The 24,940-nt window shown below is 37.4% G+C and overlaps 1 protein-coding gene across 1 annotated transcript in view; it reads right to left on the reverse strand.

The window, feature by feature from the left end:
* Positions 1 to 24,940, reverse strand: part of COG6 (component of oligomeric golgi complex 6) — a 55,175-nt gene that overhangs the window by 24,461 nt on the left and 5,774 nt on the right. Inside the window, exons 5-11 of the mRNA XM_065658710.1 lie at positions 13,676 to 13,787; positions 11,587 to 11,669; positions 11,281 to 11,351; positions 9,989 to 10,082; positions 5,797 to 5,925; positions 5,594 to 5,685; positions 1,199 to 1,263 (exon numbers count right to left, since the gene is read on the reverse strand). Coding sequence (XP_065514782.1) covers positions 1,199 to 1,263; positions 5,594 to 5,685; positions 5,797 to 5,925; positions 9,989 to 10,082; positions 11,281 to 11,351; positions 11,587 to 11,669; positions 13,676 to 13,787 — 646 coding nt within the window. The remainder of the gene's footprint in view (positions 1 to 1,198; positions 1,264 to 5,593; positions 5,686 to 5,796; positions 5,926 to 9,988; positions 10,083 to 11,280; positions 11,352 to 11,586; positions 11,670 to 13,675; positions 13,788 to 24,940) is intronic.

Raw genomic sequence — 24,940 nt, forward strand, 5'->3', positions numbered from 1 at the left:
CCTTCTGTGATTTTGCAATACTGTAAATGGCACTTCCTTGATTTTAATCTCTCTGCAGACCCTTTCTCTTTCTTATCAGAAACTTAAGTGTAGTATTCGGAACCTACCTGTTAATATTTGATACCAACTATGGCAACTTGGACATGACACAGTTGTTATAGCTGCAGCACCCTAAAAGAAGTTTATTGTAACAGTATTCACTACACTAGATTTTACTTTAAAAACATGTGGATTTATACACTGCATGGTCAAGCAATTATTGGTATCAGCTTCATCACATCAATTTTTTATTTTGTGCTTATGTGAAGCACATCCAATACATGAGACAGTCAATCATTTGATGGATCTTTATTTATGATTTCTACCAAATGGGTTCCCTAAGCTGACTAAGGGTCTAGCTTGGAAAAAAAAACAAAAACAAAAACAAAAAAACCTGAACTGTGGATGGATGAAACAGAAATACAGCAAATCAGAGTACCATAAAGATGTTAAGCAGGAAACAATTTTTCATGGTCTCTTTCACTCAACACAAGAGCTGGAGCTGCTAAACAAAACAAAAGCAAAAGGAGCTGGCTTTTCACACAGCATGCAGTTAAACCACGCACTTCCCTCCTGCAGGATACGAGGACATGTTGTGAATACCAACAATCTATACCAGCTTGACATATTCATCCAAGAAAAGAAAAATCTATCAAGGTCTATTAAATACAAAGAGGGTAGCTATGGCTCAGTAAACCCTTAGTACATCTAAAAACAGATGAGGAAACTATTCTACAGAAGTACCACAACACAACTGCACAACCTGCACACCCTTCCCTAAGCACATGTCAGTGGTCATTACGAAAACCAGGGTAGTTAGTTAAATTAATTTTTCATTTGACCCACTATAGCTGTTCCTATATCCTTATCCTAAAACTAAATTTTTGTATGTAAGAACTCCTGACCTTTAGGGAAAATGAAACAAAATTAAGATATAGATTTAGTAATCCAGTAACTCTCACTATATGACTATTTAAACCAGGTATCTACGAACTAAGGAATCCTTAATTTTGAAGGGTTTTATCATTCTCAAAGTTAAGAATCTAACTCTGAACCAAGTGTGATGAAAATACATTGTAGAGATGAGAACACAGGTTCTGGAAAAACATGACAGAACAATTTTTGTATTTAGAATGCTAAGGAAAACAAAATACTTCACCTTCAGAGGCCTGCAGACACCTTCTGTGATATGCCCAACTACTTCTTGAATATTTTCTTCCACACCTACAGTTAATGCAAACACACGCTAAGATTATGAAAATGTAATTCTCTTTTCTTCACACTGTAAAACAAATAAACAAATGTAGGAGCTACTTCTCCACAAAAAGCATTATGAACTGCATGTTCTTTTCTCCACAAGACTAGTTTAAACCTCCACTGAACTTCCAATTTAGCCATTAAGAAACAGCTGCACGACAAAACAGAGTCCTGGAGAGTCATTACCTTGTGCTGTGCAATTGCTTCCTAGCACAACATAGTGCCTGGGGATTTGGGGGAGAAGGAGTAAGGGGAAGAATAAATGATCTAGCAAGAAACTGTCACAGTAGGGCTCAATATTAGCACTTTGTGAAACTAAACACCAAAAAAAAAGGCCAGTGAGACGTTGAAGGAGCAACAGTATGTACCACTTCGAAAGGCCTGAACCATAAATACACGTGTCTGTCAGCAGTCGGTACTGATGTGCTCACAGCACTGTTACAAATTAAATCACATATGTACCTCCACACTGCCGTGTGCTGCAGCATTAGCAAATGCTTCCTCCCCAGCAGCAATTGAAACTCATCTTTCACAGAACTATATACAAAAGAGAATATTCCCCTATCTTACCATGGAACACAAATGAATTGTTGCATGGCAACCGGTACTGTCACGAATCAATCAAACTGAAAGCAACAGATCTTCAAGCTCTCACTTCAGTAACAACTCAGAATAGATTTATGGAGACAGCACTACTTTAATTCTAATTTAAAACTTGTCAACAGGAGTTCATCTTCAGATGGGACCCATGCAACGAACAGTAAACAAACTGACTGTGACATGTGATAGAGAACAGGTGACCTGAAGCTATATTTTCCAGATCTGATTTCAGACTAAAAGAGATTCCTCCGAGAGTAAAAATTACAAAAGATCAGAGATCTGTGCCAATGCCTCTTTACACCAAGATATGTGAAAATCCATCTAAGCAGCAACAAGTAAATTCAGTGTGGCGGCTGTAAGAATTTCAGCATACTAAACTGGTAAGTAATAAAAATATGTTTATATATTTGAGTATCGATATCAAGGAAGAGAGCAAGATTACAAACCACAAGATGTATGGTCTGTTATGTAATGGCTAGCTTCCAGATACACCCTAACAATTTACACATTTTTGAGTAGGAACAGTCACACTTTTACTGTTCATCAATATAACAAGCACCTAGCACATATTTCCCATAGTATATGTAGACCAGATTGACTTAACAACAAGTTCTTTGGTATGAAAGTTTTCACTCCAAAAATATTCAAATTCCAATAGCAAAGGACACAGACTTACACTCTCGACATACTGCTTGCTTGTGCCTTCGCATATATTTTCATGTCCAATTAGACTATTTTAGATTCAGCAAACAGTAAAGAGAAATCTCCCAGTACAATGGGTTATGCAACTGCTGCAAGTATTAGTACATCACACGGACATAAAAGAATTATGGAATAAACAATTCTTAGAGACCCAAAAATCACTTTTAGGAAACAGTTCATTACTGAAGACACTCTTCTGGCTGCCTGCTACACCACATATCATGTTTCTCTGAGTATCCTTCTGTAAGGGAGAAATCTTTCTTGGACTTCATTTGGTTTCTGCTCTCCAGCTGGGTTCCTGTAACTCCATGAAGAATGGGTTTCTGTTGCTTCTCTTAAACAGAATGCCTGCAATTCTCTCTTCCTTTCAATTGCAAGATGTCTGTAAGACTGGAAAGCTCCTGTTAGCAGAACACCTAAGCTCCAATGAAGAGAACCAGGTGCTTTATGCTTGGCCAGCACAAGGCAAAATAGCTAAACTTTTCTGAATGTATTTTCAGTGCTTAAAATTTTAATAGCATTTTTTAGTCACATTAATTTTAAACAGTTAACATTTGCAAGCTTAAAATTTTAAAACTTTTTAGAACTTATTCTTGAATACTTGATTATAGGCAACAGAGTTCCGTCTTTTTGAAGGCTTTTTTTCTTTTTTTGGGGGGGAGGGGGGGTGGTGGTTTTTTTGTTTGCTTTGGGTTTGTTTGTTTGTTTTCCAGAAGAGAAGCAAAGTTTTTCTGTAGCTGAAATTTACCACATTCTCCATAGTCTGGAAATTATAGACAGCTTATAGGAGAATTTAAACAGAAATCTGAACTCGGAACAGACACCTGAATTAAAATAATACAAAAAATTCTATCTGCAAAAAGCTACTCAAGTTGGAATTAAAGTTAAAAAATTTGACTGACCTATTGTCCAGAAAGATCCATCTCAGCTAACTTTAGACGCCCAGTTAGGCGTCTTATCTATCCTAGTTGCTTGGGCTCCCTCTATAGGGAACAGGAAAAAAACCCACTAAACAATTGTGAATAAAGTCTCCAGAAATGCCTACGCTAGATCTAACTTTTGCTGGGAAGATTTGCCCTTTGGAGATGCAGATTTTGATTGTTATCTATAACTGCAAATAATCAAGATGCCCGCTTTTTAAATGGCTGAGTGAAAGTCACTCAATCTCTGCTGCAGCCTGTGCAACCAGACACCTGAAGACTGTACAATAATACAGGGAATTCAATCTGAACCTCTCAGTACCACAGACACTGTACTCACCGATTAGCTGCTACCAACTCAGGACTTGCATTTATATAAAGTATATCATCTCAGGCTACTTCACAATGCTGTGCTTCTCCTAAATGGTACTTGTTAAAACAAAGTGGTATCCCAATAAGTACTGTTTTGTCTTACAGATCTCATTGCGTTAACCATCCTTGTAATCAAAAAAACTTGCCAAAGATGCAGAGGAATAGTTAATGGACAGCCTTGCGCATGCTTTGTTGCTCCCAGCATGAAGCTAAGAATCCTTCTTTACATTTCTTGAAAACTGCACAACTGTGATGGCAAACCCATTCCTGGAGAGCTTAGGAAAACATATTTTTGCTTCAGACAGAAATATTGAATTCCTTGTTTATACTAGTCTCTTGGGAAAAATATTTTGGCCTGGTGATTTTTTTTGGAACTTTTTTCCTCAAACTATTTACATTCTCTGTAGTCTCAAACAGTTTGATCTATGGCTGAAATGCTCTAAATATATCTAATTATGCAGTCATAGCATCTCAGTCTGACCTCCTGCCAGAAGGCCAAGGGATTTAATAGTTAAATAAAGCACCTCACGAAGAGGTGGGAGAATTTCAGAACAGAATGCAGGCCTGGGCAGCAGCAGCACAATCAACAGCAGAACCAGATGCAGTAACATCCTCCATGTGGCCAGCTTTTCCTGAAGGATGCTCCAATTACAGCTGAAGCATCAGTCATCTACGGAGAACTGCCATGTCTTTTTCTCTACCACACAAGCTTCATGAGTCCTGCTTTCCTGTTGCCCTGAGATACTGTCAGTAAATAACACTAAATTCACTTCTGTAGTATACTGCGGCTGTACTTAAAAGAACAACATTCTTTCAATTTGATTTACAACAGCCTTCTTTCTCATATGCCATTAATTAGGAAAGCAAACTAATACTTCCAACAGTAAGTAAAATAATGTATATTACCTTTAAATCCCAGAGAGGAACTCAGTTAAGATGTACAGCCTGAAGAGCTCATCAGATACAGATTAAATGTCAGTTCTTATACCTAGTTTGTTACAACTGAGTACACATGCTTATTTATTAAACAAGTATTTGGCTGAAGCTATGGAGGCAAATCACACTACAGCTTCCACAGGACAAAGGTCTTGCAAGTGCAGGTCCAATGTACTTAAAAGAGAGCAAAGCGGCTGAAGAATTGGAGTGACAATCTGTAGTTCTGTTAATGAAGGAAAGCTTTGATATTAAAAAGCTTCACGTGCCTATAAGCAATCTGCTTTGACCTCCATAAACCTATAATGATACAACGCGACAGAAGAAAATTCCATTTTGCTTCTAGCATAGAAGGAAGAGAATTATAGAAAGAATGAATTATATTTTAAAAAGTTTACTAAACAAATGAGCAAGCATAACAGGAATCCTCAACACATCTATGACAATATTTTCAAACAGGTATGTATTCATATACATTAGAAACAATTTTTGAACTCTCAACTGCAGTCTAAAATGTTCCTTTGTAAATTTAGTGTGAATCTACTATAAGCACAGTAAAGTGAAGAGAGTGGATTTTGAAATACTCTTCTTCATTACAGGCTTTCTTCTGGCAAAGTGCAACCACCAGCTATTCTGAAGTTCTTTCCAGGAGAATCTACACTCAGGCTCTCATAACTGAAGCCCAGCCTAAGAAATTAATCACACTTTCTGGCTTATCACAGACTTACTTTCTATCACTTCCCAATTTATGTTTTAAAATCTAATACTACCTTGAATAGTTACAAGCTTTAACATGGCTTCTAGGTGTTCTTTTTCAGAAGCTGTAGCTTGATGCAGCCAGGCCAGCATGTCTCCTACGTACCTAAATAAAGACACAAAATTCTGTGTAAATCAGCAGTTTATGGTGTCAGGCATTCAAAGTGCCAAAGGCAAAAGAAGGATTATTTCATATACATTCTTGCTAGTACTGTACCTCAGAGGATCGTGGGAGTGCATTTCAATAGGGCGGGGGGTACCTCCCAGACCTCCTCTGGTAAGAGCATCTATAAAGCCTCGGACTACAGCACTCCTCCTAGCTGTTCCAAACTCATCCAAAGTGTACCTGTTACAGAAACAGGAAAATGGGTAAAACAAAATGGTTCGCCTCATCACAGTTTATTACTTCAAATTTACACCTAATACAAGTAACTAATTTTTATAGTTCTAGAAATCTTCCATCAATTCTTTTACTATGAAGCATTCAAAATCTTCTGATTTTATTGACTCGTCTACACAGATACTACAGGTAACTTTTCCTTGACCCTCCCATTCTCTTACCTGAGAGAAAGAAAGAAAAGAGGGGAGGGGAGAAAAGAGGGGAGAAAAGAGGGGAGAAAAGAGGGGAGAAAAGAGGGGAGAAAAGAGGGGAGAAAAGAGGGGAGAAAAGAGGGGAGAAAAGAGGGGAGAAAAGAGGGGAGAAAAGATAAACTTTTTCATTTTTGTACATATAAGCATGTATTGACAGGTCTAGGGCTCCTGTTCACATGTGGTCCGGTTGACTGCCGGAAGCAGCCCAGGGCGCATCATCTCACACGGCTTGCTGGCAGCAGAGGAGGTACCAAGAACACACACATCCGTGGAGCAGGTCACCCTCCTGGCTGGGCTCATGCACGACGGCAAGGGAAAAATGGGAAAGGAACACTGCTAACATCCCTCTTACATCTGCTCAGAAACAGGATTTTTGCAAGCCACAGAACACATCTGTTTTATTGAAAAACTGGATTTAAGCTTTTTAAACAAAACATAAACTACAAAGGAGAAAGAAAACAAAACAAAGCACGACATTTATTTTTCCAATATAATTGAAGAAATGCCAAAGAGTAAGCACGGTGTCACTTACTGGTGACACCCAGCAGCTGAACAGATATAAAAATAATAATAATAAAAAGCATGTTACTCACTGACTGAAGTTAAATGAGTACTGCATTCACAATTAAAACATATGTGGAGAACAAAATACAAAAGAAAATAATATACTGTTTCAAATATATTCCAAGTTGAGTTCAATTAGATTTCTATTATGCTACAAAAAGTTCAAGGGATCCTTCTGTTTTGCTCTTTTCTATCTACATTACTATTTGAGAGAGGAGGAAGAAAGCACACTGAAGAATCCTAATATTTCTATTTAAATCTTTTTCTTTATACACTGTACTTGTTACCTCAGAGATTAAAGATCTGCAACTAAAATAAATGCTAATGAAAAAACTCTTTTATTATGCAATTAAAAGTTGGAGAAATCTGGGATCTGCTGACCAGCTACAGTCCAGCAGAGCAGCACTGCATTGAAAAATCTCAAGTGTTTGTAGAAACCAGTCAAGATCTCCCCCCTCCCTCCAATAAACAGCTATATAATGGATCATTAAAAATACAGCAGCAAAACAGATCGGGTGATCTTGTTATTAGTTTAGAAAACAGAATTTAATAATGATAATTTTGTTCTAAAAAGAAAACTACTAGTTTTCCTTTTGCTCTCAGTAAAATAGGGTATAACTATGGCAAAATCCTGCATCTTAAAAGTGCAGTAATAACTATTATTTACACTACAAACACAGTATTTACTACTGTGTTATTACATGTATTCACATTAGGGGAAGAAAATAGCATTTGGATTCTTTTCAACCCAGCTTCAATTTTTTAAAAACCCAGTAAAGATCACTGCGGGGAGAGGAAAGAGGTAGAGAAAAAGCTTTGAAAATCAGAGTGGAGGATGGAAGAGGAGCACTATTTCAAGCTATGACCTCTTTGTATTTTCTACAAAACAGTTTTCACTTCATCTGTTAGAATCAGGCAGTGAAAACCAAACTGAAATGTTTATTTTGGATCCCTATTGACTGCAGTTCCCAAAAGTCCACCCATGGTACAATGTTTCTGCCACCTCAAGTTAACAAGACATAAGTCAATATAAGAAAACAAAAATTCTCCCACCCTTCTCCATCTTACTCACTTTCAGCTGATCAAATCACAATCTTTATCAGATGCCATGGCACTGATTTGGAGGAAGAGTGTTTAGTTCACACAGTAGTGCTTATATGCATAAAACCAACAACAATTTTAAATTGCTTTCTCCTATGACGTAATTTTTACATTTTGAACTCAGCAGTTTGTTATATACTAAAGGTCTACCAAAATTTTTGGAAGGGAATAAACTAATTCTTAAGGATTAAAAAGGAAAGCATCAGTACTGTAATTTTATCAATACTGCTGTAGCAAGTACTTAAGCATGATAATCTATGATCAGAGACACGTGGCTGCATCTTCTACGGTAATGTTTACTTTTGCCTTTTTGGCAGAACAAAAGTCCTACCTACCAAGCTCTACCTTTGGTAATGCTAGTACTGCTGTTTCTGAGAGAGATGTCAGGAGAAAAATAAAGTCTCTTTTGCAGAGTCATTTTAAACTGGCCAGCTGTGGGTTTATACAGACAATGGATGTTTTTCCTATAAATGTTAATGAAGTAATAAAATGGTTTCATGACATTAGAGCCACAAAGATGATTAGGGAGTGGAGCATCTCCCTTATGAGGAAAGGCTGAGGGAGCTGGGTCTCTTAAGCTTGGAGAAAAGGAGACTGAGGGGTGACCTCATTAATGTTTATAAATATATGAAGGGTGAGTGTCACGAGGATGGAGCCAGGCTCTTCTCAGTGACAACCAATGACAGGACAAGGGGCAATGGGTACAAGCTAGAACACAGGAGGTTCCACTTAAATATGAGAAGAAACTTCTTCTCAGTGAGGGTGACAGAGCACTGGAACAAGCTGCCCAGGGAGGTTGTGGAGTCTCCTTCTCTGGAGACGTTCAAAACCCGCCTGGATGCTTTCCTGTGTAACCTCCTCTGGGTGCTCCTGCTCCAGCGGGGGGATTGGACTAGATGATCTTTCGAGGTCCCTTCCAATCCCTAACATTCTGTGATTCTGTGATTAGAACGTAACATAATTTAACAAAATATTTATTGCAGAAAATATAAACTGTATCTATAAAGAATGCTACAAAATGCTGTGAACAGGGTTGTGGCTGATCCTCCGCTGCTGTAAAAGAGAGCCTGGAGAAGAGAGCGAGAGCACAGAATGCAGCCCTCAGCTGCGGCCCCATGTCCTGCAGGGCACGACATGCAATGGTTGGGGGGGTCAAGTGATAGCATCTCTCCCTCAAATTAACCGCCAGAACTGACTGAGCATGTTGATGTGAACACTCTCTCTCAAACTGACAGAGTTTTTAAGGTCCACTTGCACTATGCATCTTCCCTGTGAACTGCTCCACGGAGACTAACAGTGTCACAGACCCCGAGCTTTGCACATTCGACACTCTGAAAGATGAGGCTGGCCTTTGGAAGGCTGCCTAGTACTCTGCTGTCCTGGATGCCTGTGGCTAAAAGTAATTTGCAATAGTTGCGAAATGTGATGAATGCATATTTCAATAAAGCCTAAAAAGCAAAGAAGTAGAAATACAACTTCTTCAGGTATGGCCACCCCAGTAAAACCAGTTCTTACAGTGCCACCTCGTGGTCAAGTTGTTTTTACTAACCACCTTTTCATTTATGCTAAGCAGTCCCTTCGACAAATTCTAAACAAGAACTAAACAGTAGTATATTTTATATAAGTACCTCTACACTTTAGAGGCCCGTATGTACTAGAATGTCTCATTTACATTCCCAAAGTAAAAAACTGATAAAGGCTAATTAGCTTTTACTAAGTGCTCCTGAGAGTAAGAATGTCTTCCATTATGAGTTGTACAATAATTCATTAAAAACAACTGCATGCTTTGGACAGCACTTTTTTCTTCAGAAAAAACATCCAAGAGCAGCAGAAATCCACAAATCATTTATATTAAAATAAAAACAGCCTGAAATTTTACTTAAATCAGAAATCAGTAAGTTGGAAAAAGTCCAATTACATTTACTGTACCATAATTCTGTCAAAAATACTTCTGAAAATTAAAGAAATTGAAATACGTTTGGGTTGCTGTTTTGGTTTTTTTTGTGTTCGTTGTTGTTGTTTTTTGTTTTTTTTAAAATCTGATGCAAGACTAAATTGCCACGACCATTGGCACTGTAATTCATGCCCATCTTTTCATCTTATGGGCTGGAAATACTCATTTCTGTTCAAGATAATCACGAATATTCACTTACTTATACAGGACAGGTCTATCTTGTAATGCTTCCATGGCTTGAGCAAGAACTGGAGAAATGTCACATGATTCTTGCGTCAAAGTCCTGCATTCATCTATAAAATATCAACACAGGTAAAAGTACATTGTTTACACTGTAATGCCTTTTGTAATGAGCTGTCAAACAAAAAAATTAGTCAAAAACTCAAATGTTTTTGATTTTGAATTGAAGCCTTCAGAATATGCTACCTGGCCTAGCTCATGTTACTGTAATTAACTTACCCCATGAGCAGTACTTTGCTGTAAAATGGATGCCCATCACAAATCTCAACAATAATAAAAATAAAAGGAAGCTTAGTATCTGGTTTTGCCCACATACAAATGTTAAATCATTCAACCATCAGAATTCTGTCAGGCTCCTTTATAACCATTTATCACGTTCCAGGTAAACCACTAAGACAAAAGCGGGCAAGTATTTAAGCAAGCTGTGGGTTTGTTCTGGGTGGGGTTGTTTTTTTTGTTGTTGTTTTGTTTTGTAACTTTAATCACATTAACTATATAATCTTGTATATTCCATGCAAGGACGTGAAAATCATACAAACTAAATCAAACAGTGGCATAAAAATGATGAATTTTCACTAGGGTGAAACCACAACCATCATTTGAGGCTTCTGCATCCACTGAAGAACAGGTAATGAATATAAAATAACATCGCAGCAGCATTTTTTTCCACAGATCTTCCTGTCGATGTCTTGGGAGAAGAAAGAAGTAATACAAAAGCATCTACATTTTACACTATCGAGATGTTACATCGAACACTGACACTTGGATCCAGAGTATATATGTGAAAAAATAATCATCTACTATCATTCGAAAGAGCACTATGATAAAGTAAGGTGTTTTATTTTATTTTTTAAAGGTAATAAGCCACTCCTCAAAAAAAAACCCAGATCTTAATACAAAATTGTCAACACCAAGAACTTCTCTGTGACCTGAAAGAAAATGAAATGCAATACACTTAACAATTTGTTTAGACTATCAAACTCTACTTCTTCTCTGTGAAAAAACATCTGAAAATACAAATAAATAATATAGTTTTAAAAACAGAGATCAGATAGGCCCCAAAAGCAAGAGAATCTCCACTTAACTATTTGGTTCACAAAACCTGAGCTTTTAGATAAACCTTTAACTAAGAAAGAAATCCAAAACCTTGATAATGAATGTTAGAAAGGGTTTTTGCTGAGTTTAATTTACATTAGGGAATTAAAGGAATCATCGTAATATTCATAAACATAAAAACATTCTTATTCCTACTTTGAGTCCATCTGTAAAGTCGTTCGTAAGATGTCTCTTGCAGTAAAGCCATCTGTTCCATAATTTCCAAGCTGCAAGAGAAAAAGATTTTATTTGCAACTATTTTAGGTAGTACTAGCAAAGGCACGTACAAATTCAATAAATCATACCATTATTAAAATTATGAAAATTTAGAAATATGTTATTCTTCTTTGTTTTTATGTGAAATACTCTGTATAGTCACATGAAGTAAAGAATGAGACTTTGCTGTGACTTCTGCTTTTAACAAGTAAATGGTTATCTTGCACTCATTTACGTAGCACTCACCCTGCCCTTTGCTGATTTGTCCGGAGGAGGATCTTGACATCATCATGAATTTGCTTTACCCTTCCCAAAGCCTTGAAAAAGTCCTAAACCAAGTAAAAATCAATAAATAAAAAAAAAATAAAAGTAGAGTTTAAAAGCAGTAACTTCTCATTCACATCTCTAGCACTCTATACTCCCCATTTCGATTCCATGTTTATGTTCCTTGCAGGTCTGTGTTCCAAGGGCTGCTTTTAAAATATATCCCCTCCGCCACCTCTCACCTTTCGTTCCATCTTAAGAGCCTTAGGATTTTTTTCTTTATCATTGCATCATGCCCTTCTTTCACAAAAAAAATAATTAATAGCAGCAAAGATGTGGTTTTAACTTGTCTTTTACATAGCATGTGTGTGCTTTACATTCATCAGTTAACACTTTGGGGAAATTCTGAGGACATTACTATGCATTGCATCACCTTCTCCCCATTAACATTAGCAACTAAAGAGCAAAATGAAATACTATGAAGTACAATGATTACAGGTTGATACATTTTGTTTTCATATAATGGGGTAACAATTTCTAAGAAAACTTGAACATTTGCCATAGACTAGTCCAGGGTTTTCCAGACAACCCTTTCCCGCTGAGTAACTCCGCGGCAGCAGTGAAAGAAAAAAAACTCTGAAAGATGTGGACATATGGCCAAACAGTCTATTTTGATACTGTTTTGGAGAGCAAATGGAAATCCACAAACATTTTCAGATATCTGTCTTATTAAGAAGTTATCTTTCAAACATCGTGGAGAAGACTAGCAAATCCAGATTTAGCTGTCTGTGACTTGAACAGTTTTCCTCAGGAAAGTAGTTTCATTCTGGCTCTAATCACATAAAAATATGCATATTCTAAGCAAAGTAGGACATTGATTTAACCTACTGCCTGGCATCAACTGTGTTGAAGATCCTGTTTATACAAACCCAAATCACTCTTCCTTCAGGAAAAAGCAGCATTAAAAAATTGCCAAAACAGAAGCCTGACTAAAAAAATGTTTTCAGCACTTTGGCTGATTCTATCACAGGGGACAAGTACACACGTGATTTTACTGAAGTCTGTCATCTCAGTAGCACAACTATGATTATATCTCAGTTACTTTTGCACTTTCTTTAGACAGATCAAAGTATCAAAAGGACTAATCCTTGTTCTGCCATGAACCAAGTGCTGAATAAATGGCACAACATTGCTGCCATTGTTTCCCGCAACATGTGCTTTTTAGAAACCTGAGTGTTCTTTCGCAGTAATAGTCGGTACAAAAGCAAACAGCAATTACTCAAGTGCACAATCATTTAACACATTCCATTTATGCTTTCATTAGCACTATTTATGGTTATCTGTTCCATGTCTTTAATAAAGGTTTCACTGCAAACAGGATGCCTGTGGAAATGAGATAGTATGTCTCAGCATGTAGTCCATATTTAATTGAAGGTTTCTATGCAACTACAACAATAAAAATCTATGAAGTGTACTCAATTCTCCCATTATTCAGTTTGCTCTTACTGTAGAACAATGTGCCGCCTTAGTCAAACCATAAACACATTCAAAAACTTGTTCTGGAAGGTGGCTAGAAGTGAATCAGCACCTAATATCTTCATCAACCAAATAATAATCAGGGAAAGTCTCATATTGTTTCAAGTTACTGAATATTGATATACGGGCATTTGCAAAATGCACACACACATACACAAGGGTAACACTATATATTACTGAAGTGCTGCAAATTTCTCATTTGCTTTATTTGACTATGATGAAGCTTTAAAACATCTTCACTGAAAATTCAGGCTTCATGAAGGTCTTTTTGAAGTGTAGAACCACATGATAGCTCATTTGCCCCTTAAACTCATTACACAAGGTACAATTTAATGTCGATTTTCTTTCTCATTACTTGAATCTTTCATCACACATTTCAAACTCATCAGAAATTCACCATTCTGCTAAATGGTACCTTCCTCCATAAAAAATTAAACTACAAACTGATAATAAGGTCTCATGGATATAATACAATTCAGCTAGGATGCTTCTAAATTTTAGTTCAGGGCAAAGCTTTTAGTGTTCATTGAGCTACCTCAGTAATTGGCTCATCTTTCGTGCCTCGAAGGAGGTTCATTTCATCCGGTGTCAGCTGGAATTTTGCTATGAATGCATCTGCAACTTGTGCTTTCATTTCTAGTCTCTGACTGTAATAAAACAAAGTGAAGAGGGAATTACCATTTTATGCATTATTTTGCATATTCATACTTTGGGAAATATAATTACCATTAGAAATCAGTGTTATTAAATTCTAATATTACATTCTTGACATCAAACACTTCAGTTGTATCTTCACATACAATTTTCTATTAAGCTTACATAGATTACTGAGTAAAGACAATATAAAGGTAAGTTAGCATATTTGAAAACTAGTAAATTATTTTTTAAAATATTCCTTCGGCATTTGTATCACAAGTTATCTAATCCAGATACTTTGTGCTTGTACAGTTGTAATGTAATGTAATGCAGTTATTTCTTTTCAAATTCATCAAGGAAAGAATGGGGTTTCAGCTCACGTTTTCAGTGACACAAAAAGCTGTAGCACCCAAAATGAGAAAATAATCATCAGATTAATTCACTTTTCTGTAGAACAGATGCATTTCTTTTTAACAACATACAGTTGGGATACAAATTTACTAATCTCACCAGCAATCAAAATGTAATGGCTAATTCTATTATCTTGTTGATTATCATGCCTGAAATAAGCACAGCAGGGCATAATACACAAACGCCATCTCCTGGGCAGCATCTTTTTTTGCACACATTTTTTCACACATCTTATAATCACAGAACGACCCAAATAAATATAGTTTTATTCCACAGGAAGGGACTGCAATTCCTGTAGCAACAGAAAAAATTGTCCAAACTGTGGTTTGAGCACACAGCATTCCAGGAATTAAAAACTACTTTTTCCAGACATTGAGAAGACACTAATAAGTTATTTGTAGAAGAACAAAATTCAATTGCTTTAAGACCATTTCAGCTTCCAATGTAATTACTGCAAGATAAATACACTGTTATTATAGGGTGCTAAGACAGGCAAGTATACTTATAATATTGACTGCAATAATTAAATTTCTTTGCAAGATTGAAGCTTGAAAGCTACACTTTTACTTGTTTACCCCTTCTCTACTATCCAAGTACAGTCTGGACTGCATTCAGCTCAAGAAGCACAGAAAACTGGCTTCCCTTCTGTAGACATGGATGGCCTTCCCATCCTGCAGTTCCACAAACTCTTCTAGAGATCAGATGAAATGTGTCACAATTGTCAGTGCTCTAGTGTAATGAACAGTGAGAACTGAAGGGAATATAAAATCCAACAGTGTTTTAACAATAAAATTTATGAAAACCAAAGGGTAAAGCAACCCGGTATTTGTAAGTTATACAGAAGACACCTAAAGAAAAAGGAAAACCAAAACCTCATATGCTTTAATACCGCACCTTTGACTGATATGTTAGGTTTCCCTGCAGTCCTATGCAGATGTGGCTGGTTTGCCTTTACATTGACAGCTCCACAATGCTTAAAATCCACCTGTTTGTCCAATTAACCTTTTCTATGTAAACTCTACAACTGCTAATTCCGGGTCTCCATGAAACTGAATCTTCCTCAGGGAAGGAACAGGAGTGATGGAGGACAATTCTGCCCAACTAAACAGGCAATGACAGCAGATGCATCCCTGAATAATTACAGCACTTTGCAAGCAACCTGGTGGGAGCTTACTGCAAGTAAGGAAGAACAGAGAAGAAGTCTAAAAAGGGAGGGCTCAAGAATGCACGGGCACCTTGGAAATGAGAAAATGCAGGTACAGGAAGAAAAAGTAAGAAAGGTATTTGGAACAGGAGAAGGAGATTGAGAAGCATCATGATGGTTTGGCAAGGAGGTAGGTGGACTCACGTTTTCTAGCACGAGGAATGGGGCATGGGGAGGAAGAGGTTTAGGAGGGAATGGAAAGTATCAAAAGACTCAGAGACAAAGAGGGGAGACGTGAGGTGATGGGTCTGAAGGACGGGAGTTGTTTCTGCTCCATCTTCTCTTCGAATGATTTTATCTAAATCTCTTGCATTGAGGCGAGGACACACGAGTATTTTCAAACCTAAATAGAGCTGACGCTGTTTTCCAACACTACTGGTATGTTTTTCTGACACAGAATGCATGTCAGACCTCGAACAGTTGAAGGAGAATGCAATAATACAATTTCGAACACATTCAGTAAATTTTCAGCTGGAAGATTAGGCAATAAAACCAGGAGAGAAGCAGCCATGGTATAACTTCAGCTGGAGACAGAGGAAAAAATACCAAGACAAGCTGTCTACAAAACACACAAGAATTAATAGACAGTAGGACACTAACAAAATAGTATTTTTTAATTAAATATTAGGCTTGTGAGAGATTTTCTAAGGATAACTACATCATTCTCACAACATAGCTGGAAGACGGATCAGGTCTGCTGTTTACTAACACATTCCATCATCGCAGTGATGCCTGAGCCACGCAGCTGAGGCTGCCTCAGCCACCCCTGCTCATCCCTACCCTCTACTGCCCTTTCCTCTGTGCCAGAGCTGTTCTTTATACTGTCATCTCGTGAATCAGACCAGGGAACACATCTGGCAGGAAGAAAAAAAAGAATATTTAATTTATTTTTGGGGGCAGAGGGTGTATGTATTCTCTAATTCAGTTTACCATAGTCCTGTACTAAGGGACTGTGGGGTACTGAGTTCTGTATGGGCACACTCTCTGTGCCAGGGGCTGTGCCAGCACAGCGAGCTGCCAGAGGCAAGGGGGTAATGACTACTTTGTCCACTGCTGCTATGAAATCACTCATGAAAAACACGCTTCAGAACTCTTCTGGGGTATAAAAAGAGGACATTTAAACAGTTAATGATAATAACGATAATAATGATAATAATAATACTCTCCCCTTTCAATCCCCTCAAAAACCCAGAGGCACATGCCATAGCTACTCAAATTAAAGATCAGGCAAGACACTTAAAATTTCACCAAATCATGGTGCTTTCAACAGCTCATTCCTGTTCCACACCATTGTGCTGAGGATGTTTAATCCATCAATGTCACCAACATTGGGTTTAGTTGAAATGACAGTGTAATTTAGTGAATTAACTTTATTCAATAGTTGCTCTGAGTCTCTCTTCTTGTGATAGAAATCTCAACTTAATATAAAATAACAAAGCTGAAAAGACTTAAACTGGATTATTCCTCCCTTTAGAGAGAAGAAAGAAGGTAGGAAAGAGACTAGAGAAAGCAAATGCAAGACCTTGTTTGGTCTCAACTCCCATAAAGACAGGAGTAGATGGGATGCTGAGAAACTTTTCTGTTCTTTGAACCTATGTATCTCCTGAGTGCATAAACTTCTAAGTGCTCTTACAAAATCTCCAATTATTATTATTTCCGGTTCTTCAAATCTTTTGAATGTATACTTTCACCAAACCATGGGCAGGGGGAAGTCTGATTTTAAGAAGTGCAATATACTGGCCATAACAGGTTTTTTTCAGTTTGCTTTGCAGGATTGTTAGAATTAGGGTTGTAGACTTTCAAGTAACAAGGTCCAGAGTCACAAACTGTACAAACAGCACACTTGTTAGTCTGCGCTGGAATTCTGCGCCCCCTTCACTACTGGGGCTGTAAAAGCAAGCAATGGCAGAAGATCTCACTTGTCAATCTCTCTCCACCTGCAAGTCCTCACTCTGCACAGTCCTCCTTCCACTGCTTTTTTGCTGCTACAGAGAACAAGGTTCAAACATTGTGCTTTACAGCCATTCCCATCCCTGGCTGTGTCTTTGGCTAACACCTGCCACAGCTCACTGACCTGCTCTGCACACTCCCAATAATTAACTTACAAAAAAAGAGTCAATATATTAAACTCTAGCATACTGGCAAGTTAAAAGTTACACAATGTAAACACAAAATAACAGCCACAAGGTGGCAGCAATGTTGCATCTATTAACACTTTTCTCAAGCTAATGATGCCAAAGTGGTCAGAAAAATCTATTTTAAACCTAAAAGCTTGCATCTGAATTCTGATAGAGCTATTTCTTTTGGGCTCTTTACAATGGACACAGGATTTCAACAAGCCGGTTTGGCCACCTCTGCTTATGCTGTTTGTGACAGGTGCCTTGGTTATCAGTCTGCATGAGAAAGACATTGTACATCCTACCTAGATGATGGATTAGGAAAAAAACATGTAAGTGCTACATACCCTTGACTTCTACCTGGCAGCATACGGTATTAACAATATGAATACATTCACACGGGTATTTAATATTTTTTTTCCTCAGACGTAAGCTAACATATTTAAATAGAATTGAATCCATCTTAAAAAAAGTAGAGAAACGGATTAAAATATCACTCCAGCTTGCTATAGTTATTTCACTGCGGTAAGCGCTACGCAAAACACGACGCAGGTAACAACAAAAGCTAGAGTAAGGTCATCTTACATATAACCCACAGACTGGTACCTGTACAGACACCAAGGACACTCCAAGACCCAGTGGCCTTTCTGTAAACATAATAATTTCTCAATTGTGTTCTAAGCAAGTGCAGTACAGCAGAGGAAAGGCCACACTGTGCTGCTATCCCAAAGCTTTTTTTTTTCCTTTTACCAAAGTTATCACTGCATAAAGGAACAAAACTAACAGATCATGGGAACACGGCGCCGATGCAAAGGGGGAAGTGCCAAGCACTGGTAGACGAGGGAGCCTGGGCAGGGGACTGGACTCCAACAAAGGGCAATTTCCCCAGTTTTAGTTGTTACCAGGGAGACAGAATTCTTTTGCAAGAGAACTCAAAAGGCTGGGAAAACTATGCACTTCACGCACTTTTCCCTTGAACCAAATACAAATGTGCACTGTTTGTAAGGATTATCCCCTAGACAGCTCAAAAAATGAGGTGGAAGAGAAACAGTTTAATTTTATCTTGCCACCAAGTATAGCATAAAAATCTGCTAGCTTCCCTTACCTAGGACGAACCACAAAAGCATGTTCCAAAATTATTTTTCATTGGTGGTACTGAGGGTTCAACACATTTTTAAAGCCTCAAAAAGATGGGAGTATTTCTAACTCATAATGAAACAACCATCTTTAACAGACACGTATAAATGCTTTTCGGCAGCAGCTGGAAAAATTCTTTTTCTGTGATGGTTTTTGAGGAAGGTAAATATACAAGACTGTATAACAAAGCATCCACATACCAGTGTTAGGAAGCCATTCTTAAGTATCAAAGATTAAGTTAGAAAGGAGCATATTTCCAGTAAATAGATTATTTTCCATCTTGTAGGGGTGAGCTAGTTCATACTGTCATACCAAACAGACTGCTATCTTCAGCATATCTTTTATACAATCTGATGTAAGGACATTTGAAAGCGGCCTGCTTAGTCTAGCTTCAGATTTGCTATCCAATCCAAAAAAGTTGCCAAAGGCACGAAAGTAACCTACTGTTCTCTATATCCACCTGCAAAAAGATCAGAACAAATGAGCTTAAGCAGCAGCAAAAGGAGAACTAAATCAGACAGCAAGAAAACAATAAAGAACCCAAACCAATTTCCAGGGAATACCATGGGCTCTCAGTTCCTGGCTTTTCTTGTAAGAGATCAGACAAACATCAGTCAGGAATGGTATCACGTAACTGATTCTGCACTTGTTTCTCAACCTCTAAGACCATGTCTCCCTTATTGAACAAGAGTACTTCATGCCTCAACAGAGTACATGGTGAGGTAGAAAATCTGGCAGGAAAGAAGGCTTTGCACTTTCTCTACTGATCATGGCTAGAATATGACAAATTAGATTTGTTTTTCTTTTCTCCAGATCCATTTTAGCTGTTTTGATTCATGTGTTATGCCCTGTTACCTATGCTGTAGTTTGGTACAAATTAGGAAAGAAAATCAGCCTCAGCATTTCAAGCCTTCACCCTCCCTCACACTGAATCATAATTCAGTTTAGGCAATCACTGCTCTTTCTCATGAAGCATATTCACAGGAATAAATGTAATTACGAGTTTCAAAAGGTCAAGACATGAAATACATCTCATCAGTGCAAAACACCAGATCACCACTTTTCTCAGCATACACTGATGAAAGCAAAACTCTCTAAGCTGCTACAAATACTGCTGAACTTCCTGCATAATTTCCAAATTGACTGTGAAGAAAAAGATATTTCTTAAAAAAGAAAATGAAAAAAGCACCACCAGAGACAAGCCTGAGAGATCTGCATGGTAGCACTACTGAAGCAGCAGATGTTCACTACGAAAGATTGTATTGAGCACAGAGGTGGCAGTCAGGTCATCCACTGAACTCCAAGAACTGTGTTTGCTAAATTTAAATAAAGAGCAAGTCTGAAAGTAATTAAAATAAATTGAAGTACCCACTGTTCCATTACGAAATATGTTTTGCAATCATATTTAACTGTATTTTTAAAGGGTGAAACAATCCTAGTGCTACAGAAACTAATTTTCCAGAATCAACACAGCTGATAAAGACTCTGAGATCAAAACACACATTTTGCTTTGTTTAAGAACACAATTAACAGAAGCTAGCAAAAGAGGATCATATGTAAAGGTGTTCAAGTGCATAATTTCAATTAAAGCTCTGAAACTTTAGCCTGACTCAAAAAATATCAGTCCAAGTCATTTCCATTCCCATTCTTTCACACAGTTTTCAGGTCTTTACTTTCAGAAAACAACTTCTGACTCACCAGTTTTCTAGTTCTGCAGGCTTATTTTCTGTGATCTCCCTGCGCATATACATGCACTCATATAATTGCTCTTATTTAATTTTATAAGAATTAATATTGTAACTATTACCTTCTGGTCTTTCTTCGGTTATTAGATCCATGACTGCCATTTGTGGCTAACCTCAAAAACAATCTTGCACAATACTTTACATTTAAGTGTCTGGTAGAACTCCTACAAAGCCAGGCTTCTGGCATTCTGCGTACAGGATTCAGGAACTCAAACGTTACTTATCTGGTTTGGGAACTGTACTGAACTCCAGGACACTTGTTCCCAACGTAAGGCAAAGTAGTTTACTACTGCAAGTAGGTTTTTGGCTTCACACAAAGTAAAGAACTAGACCTTGGTACAACAAGAGAACCAGCAAGTCACAGGAAGCTTTTATTAAAATCTCACTTCAAAGAGCAAGATCGTTTTACTGTCAGCCTATTAGCAATGGCAATAAACAAACCCACATCTTTTAAAACACCACAGATGTTGTTTGAAAACAAACTAATCTCCTCATTACTATATATAAAAGGCCTAATGCAACCTGAAAATAATAATACTGTGCTCAAGTAAATGTATAGAAATATAGTGAAGACACTGAAGTGGAAGTGGATTTTTAACAATTCACAGAAATTGTTTAAATTAACTACCTCAGTTTTTCTTTATTACTAAAGTTTGTCATGAATACATTAAAACAGTCTATTCACGACTTTACACTACTGAAGAACAATAAATTAACCTTATATTATAGAGACATTGATTGAATGGTTTGGACTACTTCACACTACATAGTTCCATTAAGTTGTGATAAGCCTCAATTTTGAGAAGAGGGAAAAAAACCCCCTAGTTCCTATGTTAAGCAGATTCTATAACTTAATGTGAAGGAAAACTGTTCTGCTTCTAATGTGCAGTAGCTATTTTAACTAGTTGTCACAGAGAAAATAAAGTCAGACCAAGCAAGCTAACTGACCAAAGAAATGCACCAGCTCTGACATATTCACAAATATAAAAATGCAAATGTATTAATGGCAGATCGCTGTTTCAATTTGTTATCTAAGTAACACACTCTATTCAGCATTTCTGTCAAACTGGGTCTAAAGCTTATAAACTAAGTAACAACAAAAACAATGTTGCAAAGCAACAACCTAAGAATGCATAAACTTTAATTTAAAACTGAGATTAACATCTTATTTTCTACCCCAACCATTTAACTAAGTGTCTTGAATTGCACATTTTACCAACGTAGGAAGTCCCAAATAGCTCATCAGGATTACCTAGAGGACACTGCAGATGCACCACTATACCTTCAAAACACGAACTTGAGAGACTAGGATGACCAACAAGGAGTTCACGTAAGAAATCTAGGAAACTGAAAATCATCTTCAATTACATCATTATTTAGGTGATAATACAATGCAAAAATTATTCAGTATAATACACCGAGTATCCAGACAGAACCACTGAGACAACCACTCCTTTGCAAGTACCGCAGAAGAGAAGAATACATGCAAGGACAACAGCGCGAATGAGCATTCTTATTTAAAATGTTCATCCTCACACTCAAGTTCCCATGGCCACTCTGCATCTTCAGGAAACTTTATTCTTCACTGCAGTTCTTTATTAAAAAAAACCAAAAACCAAAAACCAAACACTACACAGGTTCAAATGCCACACTGGGAAAATTTTCTGAAGAGATATTTACATTTGCAAGGTCAAAAAATGTTGCAATCTAAGAAAACAGTTCACTTACTATCTAAATCTTCCCTTTGCTTGTATAGCTAGAGGAATAAAGTTAAAAATCCAATTTAAAATACTTTGGCTACTGACTTCTCTGGTTTTGAAATGAACATTCTGTTCCTTTAATTGCAGCTTGCTTTAAGCTTGATACTAATTACGATGTCTTTTGACAAAATTCACTTTCCACGAGAACGGACCAAGCATGAGGAAGCTTTACTCAAGCCAAAGGTTCCACCTGTCATTTACTGAAAACAGTCTTAAGACTGTTACAGAAAGACAATTATACATCTTTGATCAAAGCCGAAGCTAACATGTATTCTCAGAAAATGAAGGGAAGTAAATAAAAAGCTGTGATATACTTACTCAGATATTTGCCTAAGTAACTTTCTATCTGTATCATATTATCCAAGTGAAGACAGCAGCCCATTTCCCCTAAAATTTTAGTTAAATACAAAAATTAGGTATTTTTAAATGTAAATCCCTAATTATCGTAAATGCATTAAATGCATCTGAAAGTTTACTGTCTCTCTTCAGTTTTAGAACACTGAATAAAATCGTAACATTTTCGTCCTGCAAGAAAATGGTGAGCTAAAGAAAGTAATATAAATGCTAAGAATAATAGAAGACCCTTTTTTTTGACCAATACCTAGTACAGTAAATCATTTACTGCAAACCAAAATAATTTCTGAAGCAATTTTTTTAAGTAGCTAAAAAACAGTGAGAACAGGACTTAATGTAGCACTCAGTGAGACGGGCAGAGTCAAAATAACTTCCTTCAAGGGCAGTGTAAACAACTGTACAGCAAAATGACAGAAGGTACTATCTCTGCTATTACAAAATGTTCAGAAACTATCATTGTGAAAAAGAATAACGTAATTAATATGAAAAGGAAGTATGTAACCGATTTTATTTTTCAGGGTAATGTTTAAAAATGTACTATTGCTTCAGCACTGATTTAAGAACTTAAGTCACAAATACCATGGTACATAAAACAATTTTTTTCTTAATATTTTTATGTTAAATTACACAGAAAATTCTACTATATTGTGTTATTCCTATTTTCCTACACTTCAAGAAACTTATACGTAACTCATGTTTTCTTGTGAAAAGCCTGTCATAAAATAAACAGCTGGTAGGACCACAGAGAGTAGAAAGAGAAATCTGGGACTGATGAAAACTGAAGATGGCTTCTGTCTTTCATAATAAAAGAGACGCCTTTTTATAAGAAGAACTCTAAAAAATTGATTACATTCAGCAATTACTGCCTTGTTCTAGACTGACTGCTCTTGATTCACAGACATTGTTTCAATTGTCTTCTTTTTGAATGAGTCCAGCTTTCATCTCTGCATTTCAATCAGTTTTAGGACAACTGTCATTAGAGAGAGAAGCCACGTCTGCCCAGTTTTACCATTCACTCCCTTCCTGGATAAGAAATGCCACCTGTTATGTTGAAGAAAATCAGCAATTTAAGACCTGTGTTTTGTCTGCATGCTAGCAAGATTTTAGCTTTTCAAGAAACCTCTAACATTCAGTAGCAGAGGCCTCTTCATGTACCTTGATATAAACCAAAATGATGTCTCAGAAGAAACAGTCATTTAATGAGTCAAAAGGTGACTCTAATGTCTCACAAAGAAAAAATCTAAAAATCTTTAGTTTAAACTTTTCATAATGGCACTATGATTCTTTCTTAAGTATAGAATCATAGAATCATTTTTGTTGGAAGAGACTATCAAGATCATTAAGTCCAACCATTAACCTATTTCAGAGCAATGAGAAGAGTCTGCGTTTCCCTCAGCACCAGGACAGGATCCCACCTGGGGAGCATGTGCTGGTGAGCAGGACACAGCCCTGTGCTCTGGATGCCTGGGCAGATGATGTTTTCCAAATGCATTTTTCCCAGGGCTTTCCTGTGACACCTGGAGGGCAGTGGCCATGCTGACACTGCTGTCACACAGCTTTGCACAAGCCCAAAGAGTAGCAAAACCTCTCATTACTGGCCTAGCTCTCCACCAGCTCCCCTGAATCAGTCTTCTGGGGCAGATGGAGGAAACTTCATAGAACAGTTTGGGTGTGAAGGGGCCTTCAAAAATCATCTAGCCCAACCCCCCCAGCCATGAGCAGGGACATCTTCAACTAGATCAGGTTGCTCACAGCCCTGTCCAGCCTGGCCTTGAATGTCTCCAGAGATGGGGCATCTATCACCTCTCTGGGCAACCTGGGCCAGTGCTTCACCACCGTCATTGTAAAAAATGTCTTTCTTGTATCTAGTCTGAATCTCCCTTCTTTTAGTTTAAAACCATCACCTCTCATCCTATTGCAACTCGCCCTGCTAAAAAGTCTTGTGTGGATTAACTTGGATGAGAGTCTGTATCCATCCTGAGGTTTTAGATTCCAGTCAGAGGTGTTTAGACAGGACCAGGTCAGATCCAGATCCTGATGGATTCACATTTGGAAGTTATAGGAAGATCTGAATTGACCTCAGGAATCAGAGAAAAGGGCCAACAATCAGATCCTCACAGCATCATACTGTAAGATCACAAATATTGTGTGACTTCTGTCAGCAGGTATTTCACATATATTTACAAAATACCCTTTCAAAAGAAAACTTTTGCCTATGTGTGCACTCTGAGGTCACACAGACCCTTGTAAGGACAGGCTACTTCCTAAACCCATTTTCCTCCTTACACCAGGGGGATGTTCCATCTCTTAAAGGAATTAGCAAAAATAAAACATTTTAAATAAACCATTGTGCGAGTAAGAACTATATTGTAGAAGTACTGATCTACAATCTGCATTATCTACTTTAATGGAATTTAAGGCCAATTAGACATGACA

Source organism: Caloenas nicobarica, chromosome 1 (genome assembly GCF_036013445.1).
Source record: "Caloenas nicobarica isolate bCalNic1 chromosome 1, bCalNic1.hap1, whole genome shotgun sequence".
NCBI classification, from domain to species: Eukaryota; Metazoa; Chordata; class Aves; order Columbiformes; family Columbidae; genus Caloenas; species Caloenas nicobarica.